General features: G+C 36.5%; 1 protein-coding gene across 4 annotated transcripts in view; it reads left to right on the plus strand.

Annotated features, from left to right (window-relative positions):
- CTNNBIP1 (catenin beta interacting protein 1) overlaps nt 1-22,131 on the plus strand; it is a 34,626-nt gene extending 12,495 nt beyond the window's left edge. For 3 of the 4 annotated variants that reach the window (XM_062593167.1, XM_062593166.1, XM_062593168.1), the window contains exons 2-5: nt 1,862-1,952; nt 6,104-6,215; nt 6,711-6,801; nt 19,651-22,131. In XM_062593167.1, coding sequence (XP_062449151.1) covers nt 6,120-6,215; nt 6,711-6,801; nt 19,651-19,709 — 246 coding nt within the window. In that variant the 5' untranslated portion in view covers nt 1,862-1,952; nt 6,104-6,119 and the 3' untranslated portion in view covers nt 19,710-22,131. The remainder of the gene's footprint in view (nt 1-1,861; nt 1,953-6,103; nt 6,216-6,710; nt 6,802-19,650) is intronic. The other variant, XM_062593169.1, reaches the window with a different exon arrangement.
- The last annotated feature ends 858 nt before the right edge of the window (nt 22,132-22,989 follow it).

A 22,989-nucleotide genomic window follows, 5' to 3' on the forward strand; every position in this document is an offset into this window, starting at 1 on the left:
TTGGCTGTAAGTCTGAGAAATGATTTTATTTTCTTGTACTCTAGCAGCACCTCAATTGGAAGATGTTCAGTTATTCTGCTTTGTGCTTGTGGGACGATATGATAAAAGCTGGGATTTGGCAGGATCTCCTGACCAGGAGAGAGACTTACTTTTCACAGTAGATGTACTGATTGGTGAAACTAGAAGAAGCAGCTGTTTGTAGCACCTGCATAGTTGTGTTAGGGCAATGTGATGCAGACCTACGTAAATCCTGAAGTATTAATAAACTAAATGAAGTAGTTGCTGCTTGTTTAGACAGAGGGACAAAAACTTGGAACTGAGCGAAGGCGAAAATAAACAATATCCTGACTTGACAGGAGAGGAAAGTGGATACAGGTGAGCGAAGCAGCAGAATTCCTGGCTGGTGATCTTAACTGAGCCAGAGAATTAACTGACCTGAAACTTGCTTCTAGGGTGGATCATTTTGTAGCACATGGGTCTATTGGGACATTTAAGATAGTGAGCAAAGACATTTAAGATGGTGGTGGTTCAGCTGTTCCTCAGCTGTCTTGCTAAACTCTTTCAATATTTTGAACTATTCCCTCCCACCCCCAAAATACCCAGTTGCAAAATATTTTCAGATCTTATTTCTTAGTATTCATTAAAGATGTACATGGAAGTGTCTTTGTATAATTGAAAATATGTGAAGTGTGAGCTGATGTTTAGAACAGAGATTGGAACAAGTTGGTAAGAGCCTAGGTATGACTTCGGGCTGGCCACTGGACCCTTTAGACTTCATTTTTGTCCTTACGCTTTTAAGAATAAGTAGCAAAACCAATCTTACATGATTTTTTTTCTTCTTTTTTTTTTTTTTTTTTTTGTCTCCAGTTATTTTGGAGCTAAGCCTGTGGTTTAGCACAGAAGTTCTTAAATTACAGTGTGTAAGCTTCAAGTTCCTTCCATTTATTTAAGTTATGACAGTGGCAAGGTGAGTTCAGCTAGGGGCAGCCACATGAATCTGACAAAGATAACAGGTTTTTAGTGCTGCTGTTGACTTTTAGAGGGACTCAAGTTCCAGTTCAAGTTTTTGCTTGGAACTGGAACTATCTATAATTTAAATCTTCTGAAAGTATGGAAATGAGACAAAAGCAGCAGAAAACTACTCAACTAATCCATACTGAAGAACCACTTCATTTGAGAGTTTGAACCAGTTGGCTTACAGGTTCATGAAGAGAATGGTGAGACTTAGAAATTCTTACCAAGCCCTGGTACCCAATATCAGTTGTAGAATAGATTCAGAAATATGTCTTAAATCCTTAAAAAAAAAACAACCCCCCTCTATATAACTGCTAGCTGTCGGTGACTGAACATTGAGATTGGTCTGAAAAGTTCTGTGCAAGGGGTTTTCTAACCCAACATTCAAGTGCCATCTTCATAATAGCTACATTCAGATAACATTTGCATAGTTGAAAACAATAATTTTGGTCAAAATCACCATACTTTCCATTTCTTCCTGTTTTTTTCCTAGTTTGAGGAGTTTTTCCTCTGTTCGTTAACTTATGCATATTTTTTTTATGTAGAAGAAATTACATGAAACTATTTTTATTTGCTTTTCCAGGGAGTTGAGTTTTACGCTGACAACTTTTTAAAGAATGCAAAGCTTGAGTGCATTCCATTCTCAAGTGACTGGGAATGTCATTGGTATGGATAGGGTGCAAATGTTGTGGATGAAGAATGACGACTTCTTAAAAACGTATTTTTTCAAAATAAAAAGAGTTTACAAATCCTAAATAAGCCTAGAGGCTGTGATTCAGAACATTGAAGGGTCTTTCTGATTTTCAGTTTGTATATTGCTGTAATGTTTGCTCATTTGTTTTCACAGGGCAGCTTCCTCCTACTTTTTTTCCAACTCTGATCGTTAATTGCGACTGAACACTTGGATGATCTGATCTTGTGTGTTTTTTTAGAAGCAGGTATGTTGGCAGAGAAATCTCTTAAAACTTTATTGGTTTGGGAAGAGAGAGAATAAAGGGGACTTTCTTCACATATATGCATATATGTGAAAGCGTGTGTGGATATATGTACATACATATAAAAATATGCACACACACTGTCTCTCTCTGTCTTTCTCTCTTCCCACTTCCCCCCCCCCTCCCCAAGAGGGTTATACAGTTAGGAGTAATCCTACTAAGTAATATTTAATTTTAAGATCATGTATAGCTTTCTTGAGAAAGCAAAACAGTAATAGTTTGTTAAATTTTTCTTGTTCTTCATATATAAAGATGTATTGTGTTGTCTTCTACTCATAGACTAGCTTTGTAAGTGATTGTGGAAATTTATTGATGTAATTACACAATATATACACTGAGATAGTATTTGTCATCCTAAATTGCATCTTTTAAGTTAGAGACATGTAAAAGCTTTATATAACAGGAAAAGACATGGTTTAACATGTTTTTCACACTGGGGTCCCAGTATAATTTTAAGACATTTGTCTTCCTTCTTTAATGTCATCACTTAGCAAAAAACTGTGGTGGCCAAGATGATCCCCCCCCAAAATAATTGTGAAATGTATGAAGATCAAAGTACTATTGCTCTGTAATCTTAATTTGGCCTCTGTACACATATATTGTGGTAGCTTTTGATACATGTTCAGTATTTTGATCCCTTTTACCCCACCCCCCCATATTGCCAATGTAAGGTATTCCCTGAATGAGTAAACCTTCGTTTATCCTTCCTGTTACGTAAATATTTTCATGACTAATCCATCTTGTCTGAAGCTTAGTTTAGAAGAGTTAAGTTCAGGTAGGCACCCTTTGGAAGTATGAGAAATTAGTAAACAACTGAAAGACTTTTATGATGGAAAGCAATGGGTAATTTAATTATACCTATAGACAACAAATCTCCTGCAGTATCTGTTGTGCCCCCATGGGATGTGGAAAAGTGTAGGTCTTTGTGGCTGGAATGGGGGTAACTCATTTTTCTTGGTGCTTGTAGGTACTGCCACCTATTGGTATATAATTTGCTCAGTTTTAAACCATAGGTGTGTCGCTGTACTTCAGTAATGAGATTATTTTGATTCTGTAAAGAAAACACTATAGCTTCAGAAAGAACTCTCCTCTCAATGCAATACCCAACATGCTGTTGCAGGGACTAAGAATATGAAAATATTTCTCTTCACTATTACAGAGTTGTTTTCTTCTGTAAACTTGATTTTTTTTTCTCTAGCTTATTTATATCATATGAATCTCTTGAGTGATTCACCCTTGAAATGGCTATTATGCTATATTAAATTACTTACAAGCATTTGTCCTCTGCTTCTGACCACTAAATCAGTTGACATATTAGTCTTTGTTTCCTTACTAATCACATTTCTTAAGGGATCTTTTGGGTATTTGGAAAGAGAGGTGCAGTCATCTGTCTAAACAAACCATCCTGAAAGCTAACCTAGTGATGAGTTAAGTATCAATATTCACTAAATCTATTCATATTACAGAATTAAAAATCCGGATTTGAGGAAAAGACAGGGAGAATGTGATATACTCCTAGAATAATTTTTAAAAACAAACTACTTTAAGGGTACATTGCTTATTTGTGGCATTTGGTGCTGTAATTCTGCCAAATCAGTCGATATATCCTTATGTTTCCAAACATGTTATACATGTATGCTTTATCATCATGCTAATTTGTACAACAAAATACTGTGATTACTCCTAAAAATGTTACATGTTTTTCTCCAGTTTTCTAATCTAGGAATTTTAACTGGCTTTTTTTTTCTCTATTGCTGCAGCAGTAAATGAGTTTTTTCATAGCTTGAACTTTCCAGTCAGACTGGGCTGTTGCCTGATTGTGATGTTACTAAACTCTGCTGCTGTCAGTCTCCAAGTCTGAGTTTCCTGTATAGTGACAGACTGGTGCAGTTTGGAAATGCCAGAACAGCAGAAATTGGTATAACCTGGCAGATTAGCATGTTCCTATAATACACATATTACTTTAAAGAATTTTCCAACTGATTAAAAAAATGAGAAAAAACTTGATGCTAAATATTTTTAATCAGAACTCTAAGAGATCTATCTCCCTTTATTTAGGAGAGTAGAGAGAAAAAAGCATGGTGGTGTTTTGGGTATAAATGTAATGTATACTAGAGAGGGGCACATGCAGATGAAGAAATGAGATGAGATTATATAGGACAGTCCTGTTCTGTTGCTTGTGTTTTCCCGCCCCCCCCCCTCTAACTTGATTTCTCTGGTACTAATGCAGGACCTTCCTTTCTTAAATAACTGTATTTTAAAAATAAATTTATGCAGTATTACAGTATTAAGAACCAGACACAACTTTTCAATCTTCCAGACTTATTTAGTTTCTAGATAAACATTTTTTTTATTTTATCTGTCTCAGCATATACATAACTTTTGTTGACTCTGTTATTTTGTTGGTTGTCTTACCTCGGATGGTATTACTTGCTATCACTCAATAAATTGCGTTGTAGAATATAACTCCTAGTGGCATAATCCCATCTACTTACTTCAGAGTTGACACTACACAAAATCATGGATTGTTTTATTCCCCCTTCAGAAAGCATTTTGCTGAGTATATCAAAAAATATGATAACACTGCTACATTCACAGGCTGCAAATTTTCAAATTTTTTCAACCATATCTATTACATCAGTATAATGCCAGTCTTCCCACTGGAAACTTCAAGTAGGACTGATGATATAGCTTTTTCTACTGTATACCAGTGTCTTTGTCATGTTAAGTAAATTTTTGGGTGGTAAAGCCTATCCCTGCAAATGTTACTAAGGTTTGCATTTCTTCTGACTCATTCAGGAGGACCAGTGTGTAACTTTAAACTGTTTCCACACCCAGATTATTTTCCTCTTAAAAATGATGATAAAGGTGTTGGGAGGGTGGGGAGGAAGGTTGATACTGACTGTAGGAAAACTTTAAATGGAAAAGTGTTGTCTGAATCTGTTGTTACAGTCTTCTCTAAGCATGCTCAGTGTATTCCCATGTTACTGAGGTTTAAGAAGTTAGATTTATAGTTCAGTATAGAGCCAAGCTCAGTTCTGTGGATACAGACTAATTTGAGGACTGTTCTGGAGCTACTTCTCCCAGGTGCATTGTGGAAGAGTGGCTGGTGTACGCCTGCATCCACAGCAGTAAACTCCTTAGTGGAGTTTAAATTTCTCCAACATACAACACTACTAAGTGGTTTATTCCTGTACTAGTGTATTCTGTGAAGCACCATTATTTTATGAACTTGAAATTAAGATTTTTATTAGTGTTGACTGAAAAAATTGTCTTGGAGCATGTTTTTTAAGAACATCTGAAGCTACCTGAACAATTCTGCTGTGTCTTGGTAAATACTATATTGTGGGGTTTAAATAATTACAGGGTACTTGGGCATCAAAGTATAATGATGTTTTGCCATAAAGAATTTGGGTAGCATAGTCTGTTCGTTTCACAAGGTAGCTATTCTTGAGTAAAATAAAAAAGCAAAGTTTCAGCTTATAAATTACATGAGAAGTGATGTTAAACTTTATTCCTTCCCTGCTCTTGTCCCTTTTCTTCCCTCTCTCCAAAGCAGTTACATAGACTTTATTTTACAGAAGGGTAAAGTAAGTGGCCTTTGTCACCTTAAATAAATAAGTAAATGAGGGAGGAAAAAGACTTAGGAATTTAGATTTCATCCAGCTCTTATTGGCCGTTGTAAGCTTGATGACAGTATATGTTGCATCCTGGTTTCATGCTGACTATGATTATTAAAAAAAAAAAAAAAAGAAATCAAAACAGAAGCTCATCTGTCAGGGTAATTCTTTCATCTAGTTGTTAGAATTCTTTTTTTCTACCTATGCAGTAATGTAACAACAGATAATGAGCTGATAGTGATGTGAACATCAGTCTCTGAATATTTGAGTTACAGGTGAAAGGCCCAATTTAGCTGTTTGGATTTTTTAAATAATTTTTCTGAATAAGCCTGTGATTCCTGACTCTCTCAGGCTATTACGTAGTCTGTCCATTGGTGAAAAATAGATAGTTTAGAAATTAAACTCTCCTATTGTTCATGTTGCACCCTATTAACTCCTTTGTTTTGTGTTATTCTGATATTGTCATATTTTCAGGAAGTCCAGGAGGGGAATGAACCGTGAGGGTGTCCCCGGAAAGAGTCCGGAGGAGATGTATATTCAGCAGAAAGTGAGAGTCCTACTCATGCTGAGAAAGATGGGATCAAATGTAAGACGCACTGTCATAACCAATACTTTGTGGCTTTTAGACATGATGTAGTAGTAATTGAGATGGTGATTATTGGGATGGGCAGGTGATGGTCTGGTTTTATTGCTGGACTGTTTTAGCCATCATTGATTTAGCCATTATCTGTGCTCAGGTAATATTTAAGCAAAAATCAATTATTTGAAGCTTGTGATGCCTGAAACTAAATCTGAACATCTGATAGTTTTCTATATACAGCAAATTTGTTCATTTTTATAAAACCAACAAAATAAAGCAAGTGTTTTTATGGTGACTTTGACTCTCTCTATAAATGTATGATATATATAAGCTTGCTGCTGTACCCTTGCTGGTGTTACAATTGGGACAAATAACGATTGTCTTAAACTGTTAAAGAAGAAATAGAGGCAACAGTGGCATTTATTATTAGGAAGTCAGAAGTTATATTTTTAGTCTTTCTTCATTTTCCTTTTTGCTGACTGACTCTCTGTACATTTCCAGCTGACTGCTAGTGAAGAGGAGTTCTTGCGCACATATGCGGGTGTAGTGAATAGCCAACTTAGCCAGCTTCCTCAACACTCAATTGATCAGGGTGAGTACTGGGCACAGAGGGAAAGGGATGACTGTAACCATTGGAAGCAGCCTATACAGTTTCTCCTATACAATTTTTTCACTGATCATAGCATCTTTCATGTAGTGGCACTGGAAAGATAAAACATTTTTTAAGGTGATTTTTTTTTCTACTTGTGCAGTAATGTGACAACAGATAATGAGCTGATAGTGATGTGAACATCAGTCTCTCTGAATATTTGAGTTACAGGTGAAAGGCCCAATTTAGCTGTTTGGATTTTTTAAAGAATTTTTCTGAATAAGCCTGTGATTCTTGACTTTCAGGCTATTACATAGTCTGCTTATTGGTGGAAAAAAACTCAAAATATTGAAGAAGAGATCTGGCACAGATTAGGAAGTTTGAAGGTGAGCTAACAAGTTTCAGGTTGACTTTTGTCCTTCATATTTTGTTGGTCTGTTCTAGAGAGTTGTAGATGCTGAATAAAGACTCTTATACTTCATATATACCAGAAGTAGAGAATGTCATGTTTTCACATGTTTTTCCAGTCGCTGTTCATCCTGGCATTAGTCTTTATGTGCGGATTTGTTTGTCTTGTTTTTATTTAATCTTTAAGAACAGTCTCAGTAAAAACCAAATTTACACTCCTACATTTGTGTAATAATATACTACCTACTTAAACCTGTACCGAAATCTATGGCATGTGCAGTTCGTTCCCTGCTGTGGTGTGTGGAGCAGAGCTATAGTGTACTGTTCAGCAGGTGGTTTTATGTTAATGGATAGAGCCTGTCTTGGGCATACCTAGCATTCCTTAGGACGAAGAGCATTACATTGAACATCCTATTCTCCTTGATAATGTGAAACACGGACAACCAAATCCTATGAATTGAATGCGTATACCTAGCTTCCTACAGCATTTAATGCATTAAATGTAAATAAATTGTGAACTAATTGATTTTTTTTTCTTATAGACACAATTAAATTCAGGCAGTAGGCTCCTACAATTCTGAATGTGTTTTACTGGATACAGGTCTTCTGCATCAGATAACTTTCTGAATTTTTGATATTTGTTCTTAAACTGGTCATCTGTTGGGAACAAAATTGGGATAGCTACTTGGAATTTCATGATCAAATCTGCTTAATATATGTTGGATGTAGTTAGCAGAAGTTTATATCTTATACTGAAATAATACAATGTTTCTATACAGAACTTTGAGATGTGATGTAGTAGGAGATTGCTGCAGTAAAAATTCCATACTTGTTCTGGTAAATTTTGAAGTATTTAGTGTGCCTATTTATTTAGTTGTGTACTGTATGATTTTGATTTGTTTTGCTTATATTCCCATTAAGGGGATGACATATGTATTGGTTTTGCGAATCCTTCACAGAAGTCTTGGTATACACTTGTGTGGCACTACTCTGAATGCACAAATCTGTTCTAAACATGAATTTTTCTTTCTGAATATTTTTTACTCTTTCATAAGCCCTATGCCAGATCACATTCCTGCTGTAGGATGTGGATTTGAAGGAAAACTTAGTCTTGTATGCCAGAAAGAACTGAGTTGAGTAGAAGTTTAATATAGATCTAAGTTATTTAGAAAACCATTAGAAGCAACCTGCATGGACTTGCTCTTCAGTTTTAAGCTTGTTTGTTCATTTTTCACATAGTTGGAAGGGATTGATAGAGATAGATATACTTGTATATTTTGGCTCAGAATTCTTAACTTGTCTGCCAGTCTAAAGTAAAAATTTGCTTGTTTCTCTTCTAAACCAGAAGACAATATATTCAAGCAAGAAAGACTGCCTTAGTTATCAGATGACTGTGGTGCTGTCTTAAACAGTTGACACTTTCACCTTTATCTCTAAACTGGTTGAATTTCTCATAATGAAAATACGTGCTGAATTATCTGCACTTTGGCAAAGAACAGATAATGAAAACACAGGTCCAGACAGGGGACATGGATATTTTTTATAGCTGTTTTATTATACATCTTAATCTGACTTTTTGCCTAAAATGTCTGGTTATATTATATGTAAAATTAGCAAACTATTTTCTCACTTCACGGAGGGCTTTGGACACTAATACTGGTGGAGCGCTTTGAAATTCCTGCCTTAACACTGTAGAGGAAGACCAAAGTACTGCATTTCTGACTGTTTTGAATCTATCAAAGTGAGATTAAGAAATAAGAACCCTCAGAGGATGTTCTTCTGGATGATTAAGACCAAGAAGTTGCAACCTGAAAAAAAAAAAATCTGGCGTAGCTTTTCAGTATAATCAAAGATTATAATCATAATGTTGTTCAAGAAGTTAGATATTTGTCCCATATTTGAACAAATACAAATGGATTTCTCTGGAATCATTTTCTTTAAGTTCTTGAAAGTTCTTATGACTGTCCATATGGAATTTAAGTCCTCCATGTTGATACTCACTGGTGTCTCATTGTGATAATGCAATCTTTCCTGGGAGATGAGACTCCAGGATCCATCTTCAACCTTCCCAAATTATAATTAAACTGGTAACCAAACCATTATGATTTTTATAGAAAATAGAGGAAAATAGAACAAAGATAATATTTAACTATCTAGAGAAATAGGAAAGGATGTTGGTCCTTTTCATATTCAAATATACCATCTTTCCAAATTGAGTTGTGCATAGCGTGAAGAACAAATTAAAATATGGAAACCTAGCCAAATATCATTTCCTCTGGAGAAAGATGAAACTGTAATGTGCTGTATAGACATGAGCAACTATAATTTGTTTCTCAAGACTTATCCCTGAAAAAATTCTCCAGATTTGTAGTAGTTAAATGTTGCTCTTTACTTGTTTTCTTTGGAGATACTATTTTATGAAGGAAGCTAAGTGTAATGGATCATCCAGCAGCAGACATCACGAGCTATTAGTCTCCTCTGTTATATTTAGTGTTGGTGAAGCAGAAGGGGTTGATTTTTGAATATATAAATTCATTAAGTGCCAGATTTGCCATCTCAAGGGAAATTTCATTTCCACTAGATGGCGTTAAGTTGCGCTGAAAAACCCTGTCTGAAGTCCATACACAGAGGTACTTAAAATTTTGTTCTTCAAGGTTCTTAAAGGAATTTTCTTCACTATGTTCTGCTGTTTTCTTTGAATCTCCTCTGGAAGATTTTTAGCCTTTATACAACTTGCCTTACAGAACAACCAAAAGGTGTGCATTCAAGGAGTCATTTACAAAGGCATAACACGTTAGTGGATTTCACAATCGTTTCTTCCAGTAGCAGGACGGACTGCTCACAGCTTAACTTGTTCCAGACCCCTCTTTAGAGTCATCTTTCTTCAGCTGGCACATGAGAGAGAGAGCTAATACATACCCCATTTCTTTTTGTTAACGGGAATGAATCTAAAAAGACGTTCTTGGCCCTACCACTCTGGATGCTTTGATGTAGACCTGCAAATTGTTGTGTAACACCTAAGAATGTTGTAGTCTGACTCCGCAGTTACAGGAAGCTTTGTTTTGGAGAAGTACAGTGTGGGCTATAATTTAAGTACATCACCATCTCACTTGGATTACATTTTTATGCTTTTCTTTGTTGTTTTTCCAAGAGATCCTGTCTTAGAACAGCTAGCAGGTGGCCCCATAGCAATCGTCTGAGATAGGTCGGCTGAGCTTGTCACTGTGCGATGTTACTTGCTATCTTTTTTTGATAAAGATCTGTCAAATTATTAGCTGAGGCTATTTCTTCCTCTGTGCCCAATGTCTATTTGCAACAATGTGACAGTGCATTGAAAAAGTTTACATTTCTCCCTGCTGAATTCGAAAGTACTTGAGCCGCAAACCTTCACTGTGCTGCTGTTTATAATAATAATAGCTTTGACATTTAAGCATAATACCATGAAGGCACTTTAAAGTTGTAGAGTTCAGCAATAGGAGATAATTTCTAACTTTGATCAGGAAGCACCTTAGAATATCTTATTTTTAAAACAAGCCTTGGGGCAAAGACATCCTTCAGTTTGTCCTTGTATTTCTAGGAAGAGGGGAAATTAAAACACGATCTTTTATTTCCCATTTTGCTTTCAAAATGAATTCATCAATTAAAACATAAAAATCACTGTGTTCTAGGATTGTTTAGATCTCCTTTTACATTTGAAATAACTTCACTCTTGAAGCATTGTCATTGTATATTGTTGAGTTGAATCTTGCTTTCTTAACAAGAAGTTCAAGTTTAGTCTGCTTGCATTATTGAATGTCTTTGTGTAAATCAGGTAATAATGACATATGTCCAGGGATCTGCAATGTGCTCTAGCAGATATCAAAATTTAATTCACATCACAGGTATGAATTAAATGTATCTAGTGTGTGTGTATATATGTGTATATATATGTGTGTGTATATATATATGTATTCATAGCCAGAACATGTATTAGAGCAGCAGATTTATTAAGGGATCTTGAATGACCAGAATATATTTTTAAATCTAAGTACCTAAGGATTTGGCTATCTAAGAGGCTAACTTTGAGCATCACATTGTTCCTTTTCTTATAATTATTTTGTATCTGGGTCATTGCTATAATGTTAAAAATACATACAGAAGTGCAGAATACAGAGCATTTTCTTTACTTAAAAAAGCTTTTTAACTGAGATCTGTGCTCTTTATTGTTTTTTATGGCTCCAAGAATATCTGAGAAACTCAAAGCCATTTCTGTTCAACCAGTGAATATGGTAGAGGTTAGACGTGATCATGAGCTGTTTTAAGATATTGCATATTAGTCTTTTTCCCTGCATTGCAGCAAGAACTAGAGCAGTTCAGGCTCATTAGGTTTCTTGAGACTGAACTGATGAAATTAAAGCTTCCTTACAAATTTTTATCACAAGCCAAATGCTTCATAGGAAGCTATGTGCACAGAAACACCTCCTGCATAAAAAACATATTTCCTGTACGTTTTTAAGTGGTAGGCTAGTACTTGGCTGTCTTAAGTCACTGCTCCCTGGTGAATCTGAAAATGGAAGCTATGCAGCTAGTAAGTGTGATATGTGAATTATGCTAAGACCTTGGTGATTACAGCTGAGTTGTTCCTATAGCAACAGGAGTGTCATGCTGGTTCTTGAAGAAGCTAGCTCCTTTGGGAGGACAAAGCTGAGAGGCAAACGCGTGCCTCGGCTAGGTTAGAGATGTTCTCTGGATGGAAGGGTATTAAAAATGAACCGTGGCTGCTTGTGATGTGAATTAAGAGGGAGAATGTAGCTGTGAAGTATCGTATCTGATAGTGGCAGAGAACTGGAAGTGTTGGAGCTTTTCTCAGTGTACTTTTCTTTTTTTTGAACGCAAAGCTTATTTTAATGCGTTCCTCCTCTAAGCAGTGCGAGCTGTATTTTTAGAATGCCAGACTACTAGGAGTTTCAGAAAATAATGTTTAGGAGGATTGTTGGATAATTGTTGGAAGCTAATTGAAGAAGTGTGTATATTAAAATGTTGAGCAAAGGGAGCTTTATTTTTTCACTCAGCATGCTTCAGACATTCTTGACTCATTTTACCCTCTGGTCTCTCAAAGCTGGTCTATTCCAGATCTATAAATTTTACACGTGACTGCAAGAACATGAATTGTGTAAATCTACTCATTCAAAGAACACCTGGAAATAGCCATTAGATGTTACAGTTAACATCTTGCTCTGTGTTAAGTTGGTGTTCTTATTCCAGCCTGTATGCTACTAGTTTGATATTGCTGTAGCTTAGTACTCACTGTGGAAAACGTTAAGTCATCTTGGTATAATTTTCTGATTTAACTGATTTAAATCTGATTTCTGATTAGCACAAGTGCATGTGCTGAGCTCAGTGGTTATCTACAGTCTCCTGCTGCATGACCGAAGTCATCAGTCCTCTGGCCATCGGATTACATTTGCTTGCTAAGAGTGAAGGCTAAGTGGTGTAAAAGTATAAAAGAGCTATTAAATTCTGCAATCCAAACAACTGCGATTACCACATAATTGCAGCAGGGTTCTTGTTTACTTGTTTTTTATTTTATTTATTTATTTATTTTAGAATGCTAATGGGATAAGACTGTCATTATTGCTTTTTAAAGGAGAACATAGGTCTACCAGTTAAATATTGATAACTTACAGGAGAGAAAAGGGTGGTAACGTATGAGGCAGAAGAAATAGGGGAGATGTCGGAGGCCTCGAGAACGTTTGTGGAAATTAATGCTTTGCTCATGAGGGAAGATGGGGAATATTTTGTTGGATAGATGCAAATCTGTCTTTCAGTGTAGAAACGTGTACCCAAGAAAAGGGAAGGCTGTGGAGAGAGAAACTATGTATAGGATCTGGAGGGTCAGTTATGTGTGTATACCTTTGTCATTGTTCTGCACTTTAATTAGTGGAAGTGCAAAGCTTAGTGAAGGACGTGCTAAAAGTAAACACGGTTCACAGCCCTATTGTCTCGCTCAGGGGCTTTTGGCAATGTGCAGCTTAACTTTATAACCTGTGCTCTATTTCTTCAAATTTTTACTTGGTTTGAAAGAAAACATCCGTTGTGGTAGCCAAGTGAGACTGCAGCAGAGGCACTATTCATTAGTACTCTAATCCCTGCTTCCCTTTCACCATGAGGAAACCACTACTTTATTCTCTGGAGATGTTTGTATTAGTACATGAGTGCAGACTGCTGTAGAATTACTTAATTAGCAGACTTGTTAGATTGGTTTCATTTAGCTCCAGATAGTTTGGGTTGCTGTACTGCATTTGAACAAAACTGCTTTTGTGCTGAGAAATGATGAGAACTTTTTCTGGACAAATGTCACACAGCTTTTCTTGCTGCAGGATGTCTTCAGAAATAATCATGCTCTGTAAGTGGCTTCTGGAAGGTTGAATGAACTCCTGAGAGGATCCCTTTTATTTGCATACTGCACTGTTACCCTTATTTGGGTAAGAGAATTACTTTTCAGCAGAGAAATTTTCCATTCTGATTTCAGATCATTCAGATATTGCTAGGCATGCTTCTCACATCTCTAGTGCCTTCTCTTCAAAGAGCTAAAAATGCCTGACGGACAGACTTTTCTGCTAGAACGTGAATACCTGTATTAGAGATGGACATTGTAGGGGAGGGTAAAATGACTTGGCAGAGATTGTTACACTGTAGTCTAAAGCACAGTCAGACCTAGTACTGAAATTCTTATTTGCTTTACTAAACCTAAAACTCACTATAAGGATTAAATAAATTCGGTTAGAGTACTCTGAGATACTATTTTGCTTGTATGGTATTTCTCTCTTTTTTGTTATTGCTACTGCCTCTGTCTCCTCAGATCTCCAGGTAAGGAGTCATTCTGAGGAGGGTACCCCACAGTGGAAAGCTTCATCTGAAGGTGCATTTTGTTTTTTGTCTAATTGACTCTTTTTTTGTCAGATATGTGGTAGAGCCCTTGTGATGTCAGTACTCAGTTTCATGTACTGGAGGCCTTTCATTTTTGTAAAAGCTGAGGTGCTACAAGTCTGTTCTAAGAATCCTAGAAAACATCTAGTTCTCTGGTTGCATTTTGCCCCTTCCTGCATCCCGACTAGAAGTAGGTATCTTCCCTCTGTGCAAGATCTCTGAACAAACTGATCCCAGATCTGAGAAACGTTACTACTTTTTGTATCCCAGTCATGTAGTGTGACCTTCTGATGTTCTTGAAGAATGGAGAAGTGCTGACTAATGAACTGGCTCTTTTGTTAGTACATATAAAATAAGGTCATGAGATCTTATTTCAGACTGTGCCCTCGAATACCCAGAGGGCACTGGTACCTGTATTGAAAGGGAATGGATTGATGCTGTCTGGAAGCCATCAGGTTTGATGGGAAATAAATGGTCCCATACTCATAACTTTATACTAGCATCAAATTTAATAGCTTGCAGGAAGTTTCCATATGGCTGCTGTTTGGACAAAGGATGTCTTATTATTTGTAGTAATGTGTCACCTCCTTAAATACAAAATTAGGTCTTTAATATGAGAGTAAAACAAATCAGCATAGTCTTGAGTCTTTATTGAAAGGTGAGTGTTGTTCTGTTGGGTGTTCTGCCCTGAGGTTACCTACCCACTTATTTGTCTGTCTTGAGGGTAATACTACCTTTTATTTGATAGATCAAATTGCATTTTTAAATGCAGTTGCCTGAGGCTCTTGCAAATGCTCGCTTGCATACAATTCTTGCAAATGAACACAGGTACTCTTCCACAAATAACAAAAGGAATTAAGGAGAGAGCAGGAATTAGAACTGTTCAGAATTGTGCATAAAATATGTCCTTTAATCTTATCTAAAATGATACCATTGAGCGTAGAAATGTATCACTACTTAATATTTTTCTCCCCGCCCCCCTTTTGAAGTAAATAGCCAAACCGTTTTAGCCTTCTCTCTCTGGTCTTTCCTGTTCATTCTTGTATGTTGTTCTGTTTCTTCCTGGTGTTTTGGCTGAACTTTCTAACTTTACATTGCCAGCAAAGTTTGTTAGGATATAACTATTTTCTGTTCCAGCATCATTTGTGAGAGTAAAATTGGTACAAAGGCCAATCATTGAGAAAGTACAGTAGTAACCTCCCTTTCACCCAATGAAAATACTTCGAAACATCGTTCATATTTTTTCCATTAACAAATTGCTTACCTACCTTGGTTCTTGTACTGATTCTGTCATCTGTTCAAAAGTACCATATGGGAAGCTAGTTTATCAAGTATTGAAGGACATCAGAGAGGGAGACTGCTTTTTGATGATGTTATAATAAAAAAAAAGCATTTAACTTTGTTCAAGGATTCAGAGCACTTCAAAACTGTAATTATTATAATTACATTAATGGCAAAGAAGAAGAGGTGAAGTTGTGACTATGCAGTTACCGTCAACTGCGGAGGACTGAAACCTTGAGTTCCAGACCTGTTCCCCACCCACTGATGTACTTCCTCCTTAAGATACAAGTAATAATATGCCATTAACGGTATTCAAGTTTTTTCTGTATTTTTACACTGTATTCTTTATTTTACTCTTTTTATTTCTCCAAATATAACATAACTTACAAATTAGATTTTTTCTGTTTTCCTGTTGCAATGACCAGCTGTTATGTTTTTGTATATCTTCTTTCCAGTACAAGGCCCAGGCAAATGGCAGGTTAACAGAAGTTCATACTAACAATGACACTAGCACTGAAGCTCTGCCAGGCCTACCTAAAAAATTAGAGTAGAAGCTGGCTAAGTGTGAACCTACTGTTTGGTAGCTGTTTGATTGCGAAAGCCAAAATGAACTGCACAATACCCAGCATCCCCTGTGCCCAAAGCTATTTTTGCTCCTCATGTGTTTTAAACTGCTGAACACAAGCCACAGTAAGCTGTGCTTGTGAACAGGATAGAACACTGCAATTGCAGGCAGAAAGATTGGACCAGTAGATTTATGGGGTTGTACAATTACCTGGAATAGATTTTTTTTTTTTTCTTTCTACATGCAACTTGTATGAATAATATTTTTCCTATTTTGGCTGTAGAGGGGGGACATCTCAGGAAAACAATCAACATCTGTTAAGTAATCCAGATCATCTCCTGTGCTAGTGTGGCGTCATCTGTGATTTTGCAGTTGCTAGGATACCCCAGCTGCTCAGGACTTGCATACCAAAGGCTCCTCCACTTTAAAGTAGATGTATGCAAAATACGGCAGCAGAGACTGTGTTTTATGTGCACTTGCTTCATTACTGCTTTTAAATATCTTTACTCCTGCCCCTTTTTGGCATATGTTTGTTTTTCAGAATCCTTGCAAGTAAAATCCTACTTTTTGTAGAGGCTAGTAGCTTTTATATTATGCACTTGAAAGAAAAAATGTCAATGTGGCAACTTGTTAAGTCAGAGCTGGATTCTAGCGCTATATATCATTTATATTTTGATCAAGGAAGAAACAGTTTATGGAGGAGATGAAAAGAGAGAAGACTGCAGGGCTTCTGAGTGTTGGCAAGAGGGAGCATCAGAGCGGTTTTTGATGTAGTTCTATAAAATATGGGTCTTTCAGATGAAAAACATTACTGCTTGGTCCTTAATATTTCCTATTTTGAGTATGTATAACAAACATCTTTGAGTATATATAAAAGTAAATGTAGTCATTTCTTAAGCATTGCTTTAGTTTTAAATGCTATTAGCAAGGGGAATTTACAGCCATCCTTTTCTAGGGGGGCACTCCTTCCATATTGCAATTGGAGGTAAAGCATCTCCTGCTTGTGGTCTCCTCATACTAGAGGTGCATGGTCAGTGGTCCAGTGAACCGGTGAAAGTTGGAGGCCTGAGCAGTTTTGTAGGTTAGAACTTGTCCTTTTCTTTCCCCTGTGTGTATTACCAGCAAAAGACAAAGTTTGGAATGTGTATGTAAATCTTCTCTAATTCAAAGGACTAGGAGATCAGGAAATGCTATCTGTAGGAGGTGTCTACACGTGAATTGTGCTCTATACTGCTGCTTGCTTAGGCATGATCTTGGGCAGTTCATAGTTTTGGAACATTTACTGTATATAAAATCACTTTTCAAGTCTTCAGGAAAATTGATGTAGTAAAGATTACATTGTAAAGGCTTAATATATTTGATTATTTCTTTTCCCTCTTTGTCTTTCATGCAGAAATATTTCAGAGAAACTGGTGATGTCCTACTATGTTGTTTTGATGCTCTTAAATCGGGATGGGTTGTTGAAGGATGCAAAGTCATCTCGTCTAACTGATTCTTAATCAGTCAGACAAAACTGAAGCATCTTAAAGAATGAGAGCAGACCATTTTCCACCTCATGCTGCTTCTACATTACTGAAACTGTAGCATACAAGATCTCTAGACTTATTGTAGAAAATATAATGTCCTATTTTACTGGATGTTGAGGGTGCCTTGCTACAGGTGATGCTGCACTGTAACACCAGTAGAAGATAGGGACAGCTTTATTTTGTAACTCATATCAAATACTGCCTTTTTTTTCTATATAATCACCAAGAGAGTGCACTGCATTCTGACGTGAGCTGAAATCTCTGCCGTTCAGCTGTGCATTTCTTTTCTATGCTTTGAAAAATGAGTGCTCTGAAATTTGAGAAGTATCTTTCTGAGGCTTTAATACTTCTTGAGCACAAACTAAAGAGCAAATTAGACTACTAAAAAGTAAAATTTTGGCTGACATTCCTAACATCAGAGCAGATAAGAAATTTCTGTTAGTCGTCTTTATTGTATCCAGTACAAGTACCCAGTATCCAAGTGAAATTTTGGAGAGTTTTATATGCTGAGGATCTGTCCAACTTGAATTTGAACTTTCCAAACTCCAGGAAGAGAACTCTGTAGAGCTGATCAGTATTATCTGATGGGGCAGGCAGCCTCTGCTTTGTCATTTCCTCCTTTGTTATCTAATCCTTTAATATAGGTTTTCAAGAAAACAGTATAAATAAAAATATTACAGAAAAGTAGCCCAAGCAGACCTGATTAATTAATGAAGGCCAAAATCGACGTTGTGTGTCATCTGTCGCACTTAAATTTTGAATTGAAGAAATAATTGTTTAAAACTATATTGACAGCAATTGGAGTGTTCATTTTATTTTTTTAATCAGCTGGATGGTTGTAGTTGGAGGACCTACAGATGAAAGAGAGCATTTACTTTTATCTGACTTTCTCAGGGATCACGTTTTTACTAGAAATTAAAAGTATTGCACTCAGCCCTTCAGGGTTGTTTTCCAGTTCTTGTCTAGACTGGAGATACTGATTTAAAGCATTTTACTTTGACACTACTCTAGGATGAGTTTTTATTTCCTTATTACCCTGAAGACATTTCTCTAATTGCCCAGGAGGCTACTTTCTATAGTTCGGTAGGAAGTCTAGAGAGCTCCTTTTTTTCTGAATATCTCAAGGTATCTTTTGAAGAATGAGAGCCTAGTGTGCAGTGTTCTTTAGGAGCCTGTATCAGACATGATTCTCAAGCCATATAGATCTTTTTACTATAAATATCCACTTAAAAGGCCACCCAAGTTTGGAAAGACTTGGACACATTTCATAGGTAACATCTTTCTATGCTTAGGAGACATGATTTTTGATGGTAGTTATACACACTTGATAGCCTCAATTGAAGAAAAATGAATTTAAGATCTGAGAAAATCCACAGACTAAATTCTTGTGGAAAAGACTTCTTCAGGCCAGAGATAAAAGCATTGCTTAGAAAAGCTGTATCTGTTCATTGGGTAAATGGAAGTCTTCAGCTTGAAAGAAAATAACTCTGTTTCCATTAAAGAATGAGATCTTTTCAATACCTGTTAGCTTATAAAGAACACTTAAGCAATTTTCAGCGAAGAAAAAGCCTTTCTACTGGCCTGTTAAAACTATTCTTAAAATTAAAAAAGAGCAGGCAGTAAAGAATATCTAGATGTCATTTTAAAAGACTGTGCGATGCATAGAGCAGTACAAGTTTTGTTGGACAGATTTGTTCTCCATACTTCAAGGAAGCTCAGGAAGTGCCTTTTGCAGTGCAGGATCTTACAGGGCAATGAATCCAGAAAAGAATTATCTCCAGATGCCTGTGGTCAATCCTGTGAGTGTTTTGTTGTTCGTGGTGGCTTTTTTTTTTTTTTTTTTTTTTTTTTTTAAGTCCTGTTTCTTGGAAATGTTTGAAAGCAAGAAATTGTTGGTTTTGTTTAAAAACAAACTGATTTTTTTTTTTGGGGGGGGGGTTGATTTGCAAAGAAAAATCTTATATGTGAATTTAAAATGTTTGGAACATCTCAAGTTCCAGCCCCAGAAAAATAGGAAAACACAGCTTTCTCTTCCTTCTGTTCATTATTTCCTTTCCTGTTGATTTCATCAGTGTATAGGATGATAGTCTTCATAATGCACTCATCTCCTGTATTTTAAAGGAAATAATTGTGGTCCTTGTTTTTCTGTATCTTTCGTTACAGGTGCTGAGGATGTTGTGATGGCATTTTCCAGATCAGAGACAGAAGATAGAAGACAGTAACTACAGGGTACCTGAACAACACAGAACTGGAGAGGACAATGAGATTCCTGAAAATAAAGGAGAATGGCTGAGCATTAATAAGTTCCTTTGCCCACCCTAGTTTTTCCATAGTAGTCCCATTCTTTTTTAATTTTGCTTCCCTTTGCCCAACCCTCAGAATGCATCTCTCAGCCATCTGTTCCTATACGTTGTTGCTACTCAGCTGGGCTGTGTTAATTAAGGACAAACCTAAAGATGTATTTTTGATTGGCTCAAAGGGACAGACTGTTATTAGCTAAAAGAAGACAATTTTTTAAGCTTGACCAATGGAAACCTTTTATTTCTCATTTTATTTCGTATTTTAAAGTAAGTCTCTTGACATCCTACTTCTAAAGAAGCTTTTTATGCTGTGGTGCTTATTTAGGTCAAACTTGTGAATTTGAGGAGAGCTTGATTGGCTGCATAGAACTGGAAGCAAGCTGTGGCTGGCTGACAATGCAAATGCTTTCTCTTCAGTTGGCTTGCAGGTATTTTGCTGACATCAACATTTTCATTGCAAAAATCTGATGTTTTGGTGCATTGGTTATTCCTTTATACTTATTGACTTGGGGGAAAAAGACAAATGTGCTTTGCAGTATTTATTACATCTATGCGCACATATACATGCTTGCTTTTTGAGTTTGTTTTGTTTTTGTTTGGCTTTGAAATCCTGTTTTTAATTTCCTGTTGGCTGCGGTGTTTCCAATGCAATCAGTTTTTCCATACTCATCTGCTCTCTGGCCTCAAGCTCTTCTGGGAGCATGTGTTTAAAGCATATTTGATTCAGTAGCTCTACCTGTTTCAGCTGGAACTTGGAGATCACCAGCCAGCCCTTCTGTGCTTCTCTGTGGGCTGTGCTATGAACTCCTGGAAAATCTGATCATTCAGGTGGTTTCTCTCTTTGCTTCTAACAGAGGAGCTGTAGATATTTTACAGGAATTGCAAGAGTGAGATCTATGGCTGTGACATGAATTTGCCAAATTTCTGTAGAGAGTATGTGAACTGTTTCAAATACTACATATAGTTCCACTTTAACCCTTTAATTGCTGCATAAAACTTAAGTCTCAGATAAGGGAAGATTAATAACCATTAGCTGAAATCCAAGTTTCACTGGGCTTTAATAAACTAAGTTCCTAATCACTTGAAAAATTATATATGGTTTGATTCCCTGCGACTTTTCAGTGAGATGAAATTTATCCTACTCCTAAGATAATACCATTTTCTTTAGGCACTGGTCCAAGAGAGACAGTAGCACTGCATTAAGCTGTCCAATCACAAGTGTACCAGTGAAACTTTCAGGTTTGTTCTGGTAGTAGTAGTTGCGTGCTCTTAAAGCACACATGTAAGCATTTATAAACTAAAGAACCTGTGGTGAAACTTTGGGAAGTGCACTGACTGTTCCTGAATCTTCACACAAAATATCAGAAGCCTGAATTTCTAGCACTGCTGCCTAAAGCCTAGCACTTCATTTTCTTAAGTATGTGCAGGTCATTTTTACAATAATTCTAGATTTTCCTGCGAGTTGCACTGATTTTAAGGTGTTTAAAAGCCTATTCAAGCAGAACTCCATTCACCTGTTCCTGTTTCCTTTCATATGATTGCTAATTTTTTGGAGTAACTCTGCAACATGACCGTTTTCTTGGCAAGAAGTTATGACGACAAGATGCTGTCATGGTCTCAAAGTGGGGAAGAACTTGAAAGAAACCAATGGAATGTATGCAAGAGAAAAAAGGGACTTGTGAGCATGGGGAGGGAAATTATTTTGAACAAGTAAATATTGTGTATGAGAACTGTGCATTTATTTATGAAAAAGGATCCTTTTGATTCAGTTGCAACTTTGTAAAGTTTCAATGTGAAAGTTAATCTTTTACCCCTGTTTATTGGGGCTGGGTGAGAAATTTCTGATTAAAGTGAAACCAGAAATTAGCCCAAATGATTCTTTAAATTTTGATCTACTTGCCTAAGAGGCACTTTGACTTTGGTGCAAAGGGGCATCCCTTAAAGGGTTAATTTAAGGGAGTTTGTGTGTTTCTGGTTGCTGGCTGGAATGAATGGGCTGGATTGTGGTGGCCTGTCATTGTCAAGCTAACATGCATCCTCCATGTATATCTATGGCATATCTGAGCTGTTCAGTCTTTTTAAGGAGAAAAGTGAAGTGTTTATGTGGTTTACTCTTTTCACTGAAAATGTAACTGTTGAGGGGGGGAAATACAGTTTTTAATAGCTACTCTTGTTTCATATTGATTTATTATATTGTTAACTGCCAAATGGAAAATACTTGCTTCACCTTTATGGAAAACTTCCATGTAGACTTCAAACCTGGATTCTTGGATAATACGTACAACACACTGGCATTTTTCTGCATAACAACATGCTTTGGGATTAAGAAATGGGAGAAAATCTAGTCTCTTGGGAATATTTGTGCTTTGTTACCTGTGTCCTCTTCCCTTCCCCACATGATTTCTTTCTTTTAAAACAGTGCCAAAAGATATGTAATAAATAATTCATATATAAATCAGAGAGAGGATAATGTAAAAGAGGGCTTCCAATATTCCCCTTGAAATATATTTCTGGGTACTTATCTTCATGCTATGAAAACTAAATACTTATTAACACTGTGGAGCCTAGAACAATTGGGAAGTAGAGAAACCTGCACAGGGTATGTATATGTGGTTGACTTGTTCATTGCACATACCAATTTCTCTGGGTTTACCTTTGTACTTCAGCCTTCTTGTGCAAACCATTACTAATGAAAAGAAGAGTTCCAGCATTTTATTGACCAGAAGTGACTATAGAAAGAAATTTGTGAATGTAAAGGAATATATAGTTCAACTACCAACCAAATACTGCTTAAAGTATTCAATAAGGGAGCATCATAGGTTTCAATATTAACTTCCAAAAAGTGCACATCTGGATCCTTTTGCTATTCCTTTAGACTTTCAAAATGTGCCTTTACACCTGGTTCTTTTCTTACCAGGCTTATCTTCTGCGTCTCCTAAAACGGTGTGTTTGCAAGAGTATGAGGGCACGATTTAGAGCTGAATCAGATGCCCTCCTGCGTTTCTCTCCAGATGGGTCACAATTGCTGTAATTGTCACTAAGGTCACTGTGACTGTGAGCATTGCCCATTGTAAATGAAAATGAGACTTCTCATTATTCACATGAGCCTTTTGATTGATTCTTCCAGATCTTACAATAAACCTTTGATAGCAGAACATGTGAGCTTGTGGCATAGTGACTCTTTGGAAGGAATTGTTGCCTG

This window comes from Rhea pennata, chromosome 22 (genome assembly GCF_028389875.1).
Source record: "Rhea pennata isolate bPtePen1 chromosome 22, bPtePen1.pri, whole genome shotgun sequence".
Lineage (NCBI taxonomy): Eukaryota > Metazoa > Chordata > Aves > Rheiformes > Rheidae > Rhea > Rhea pennata.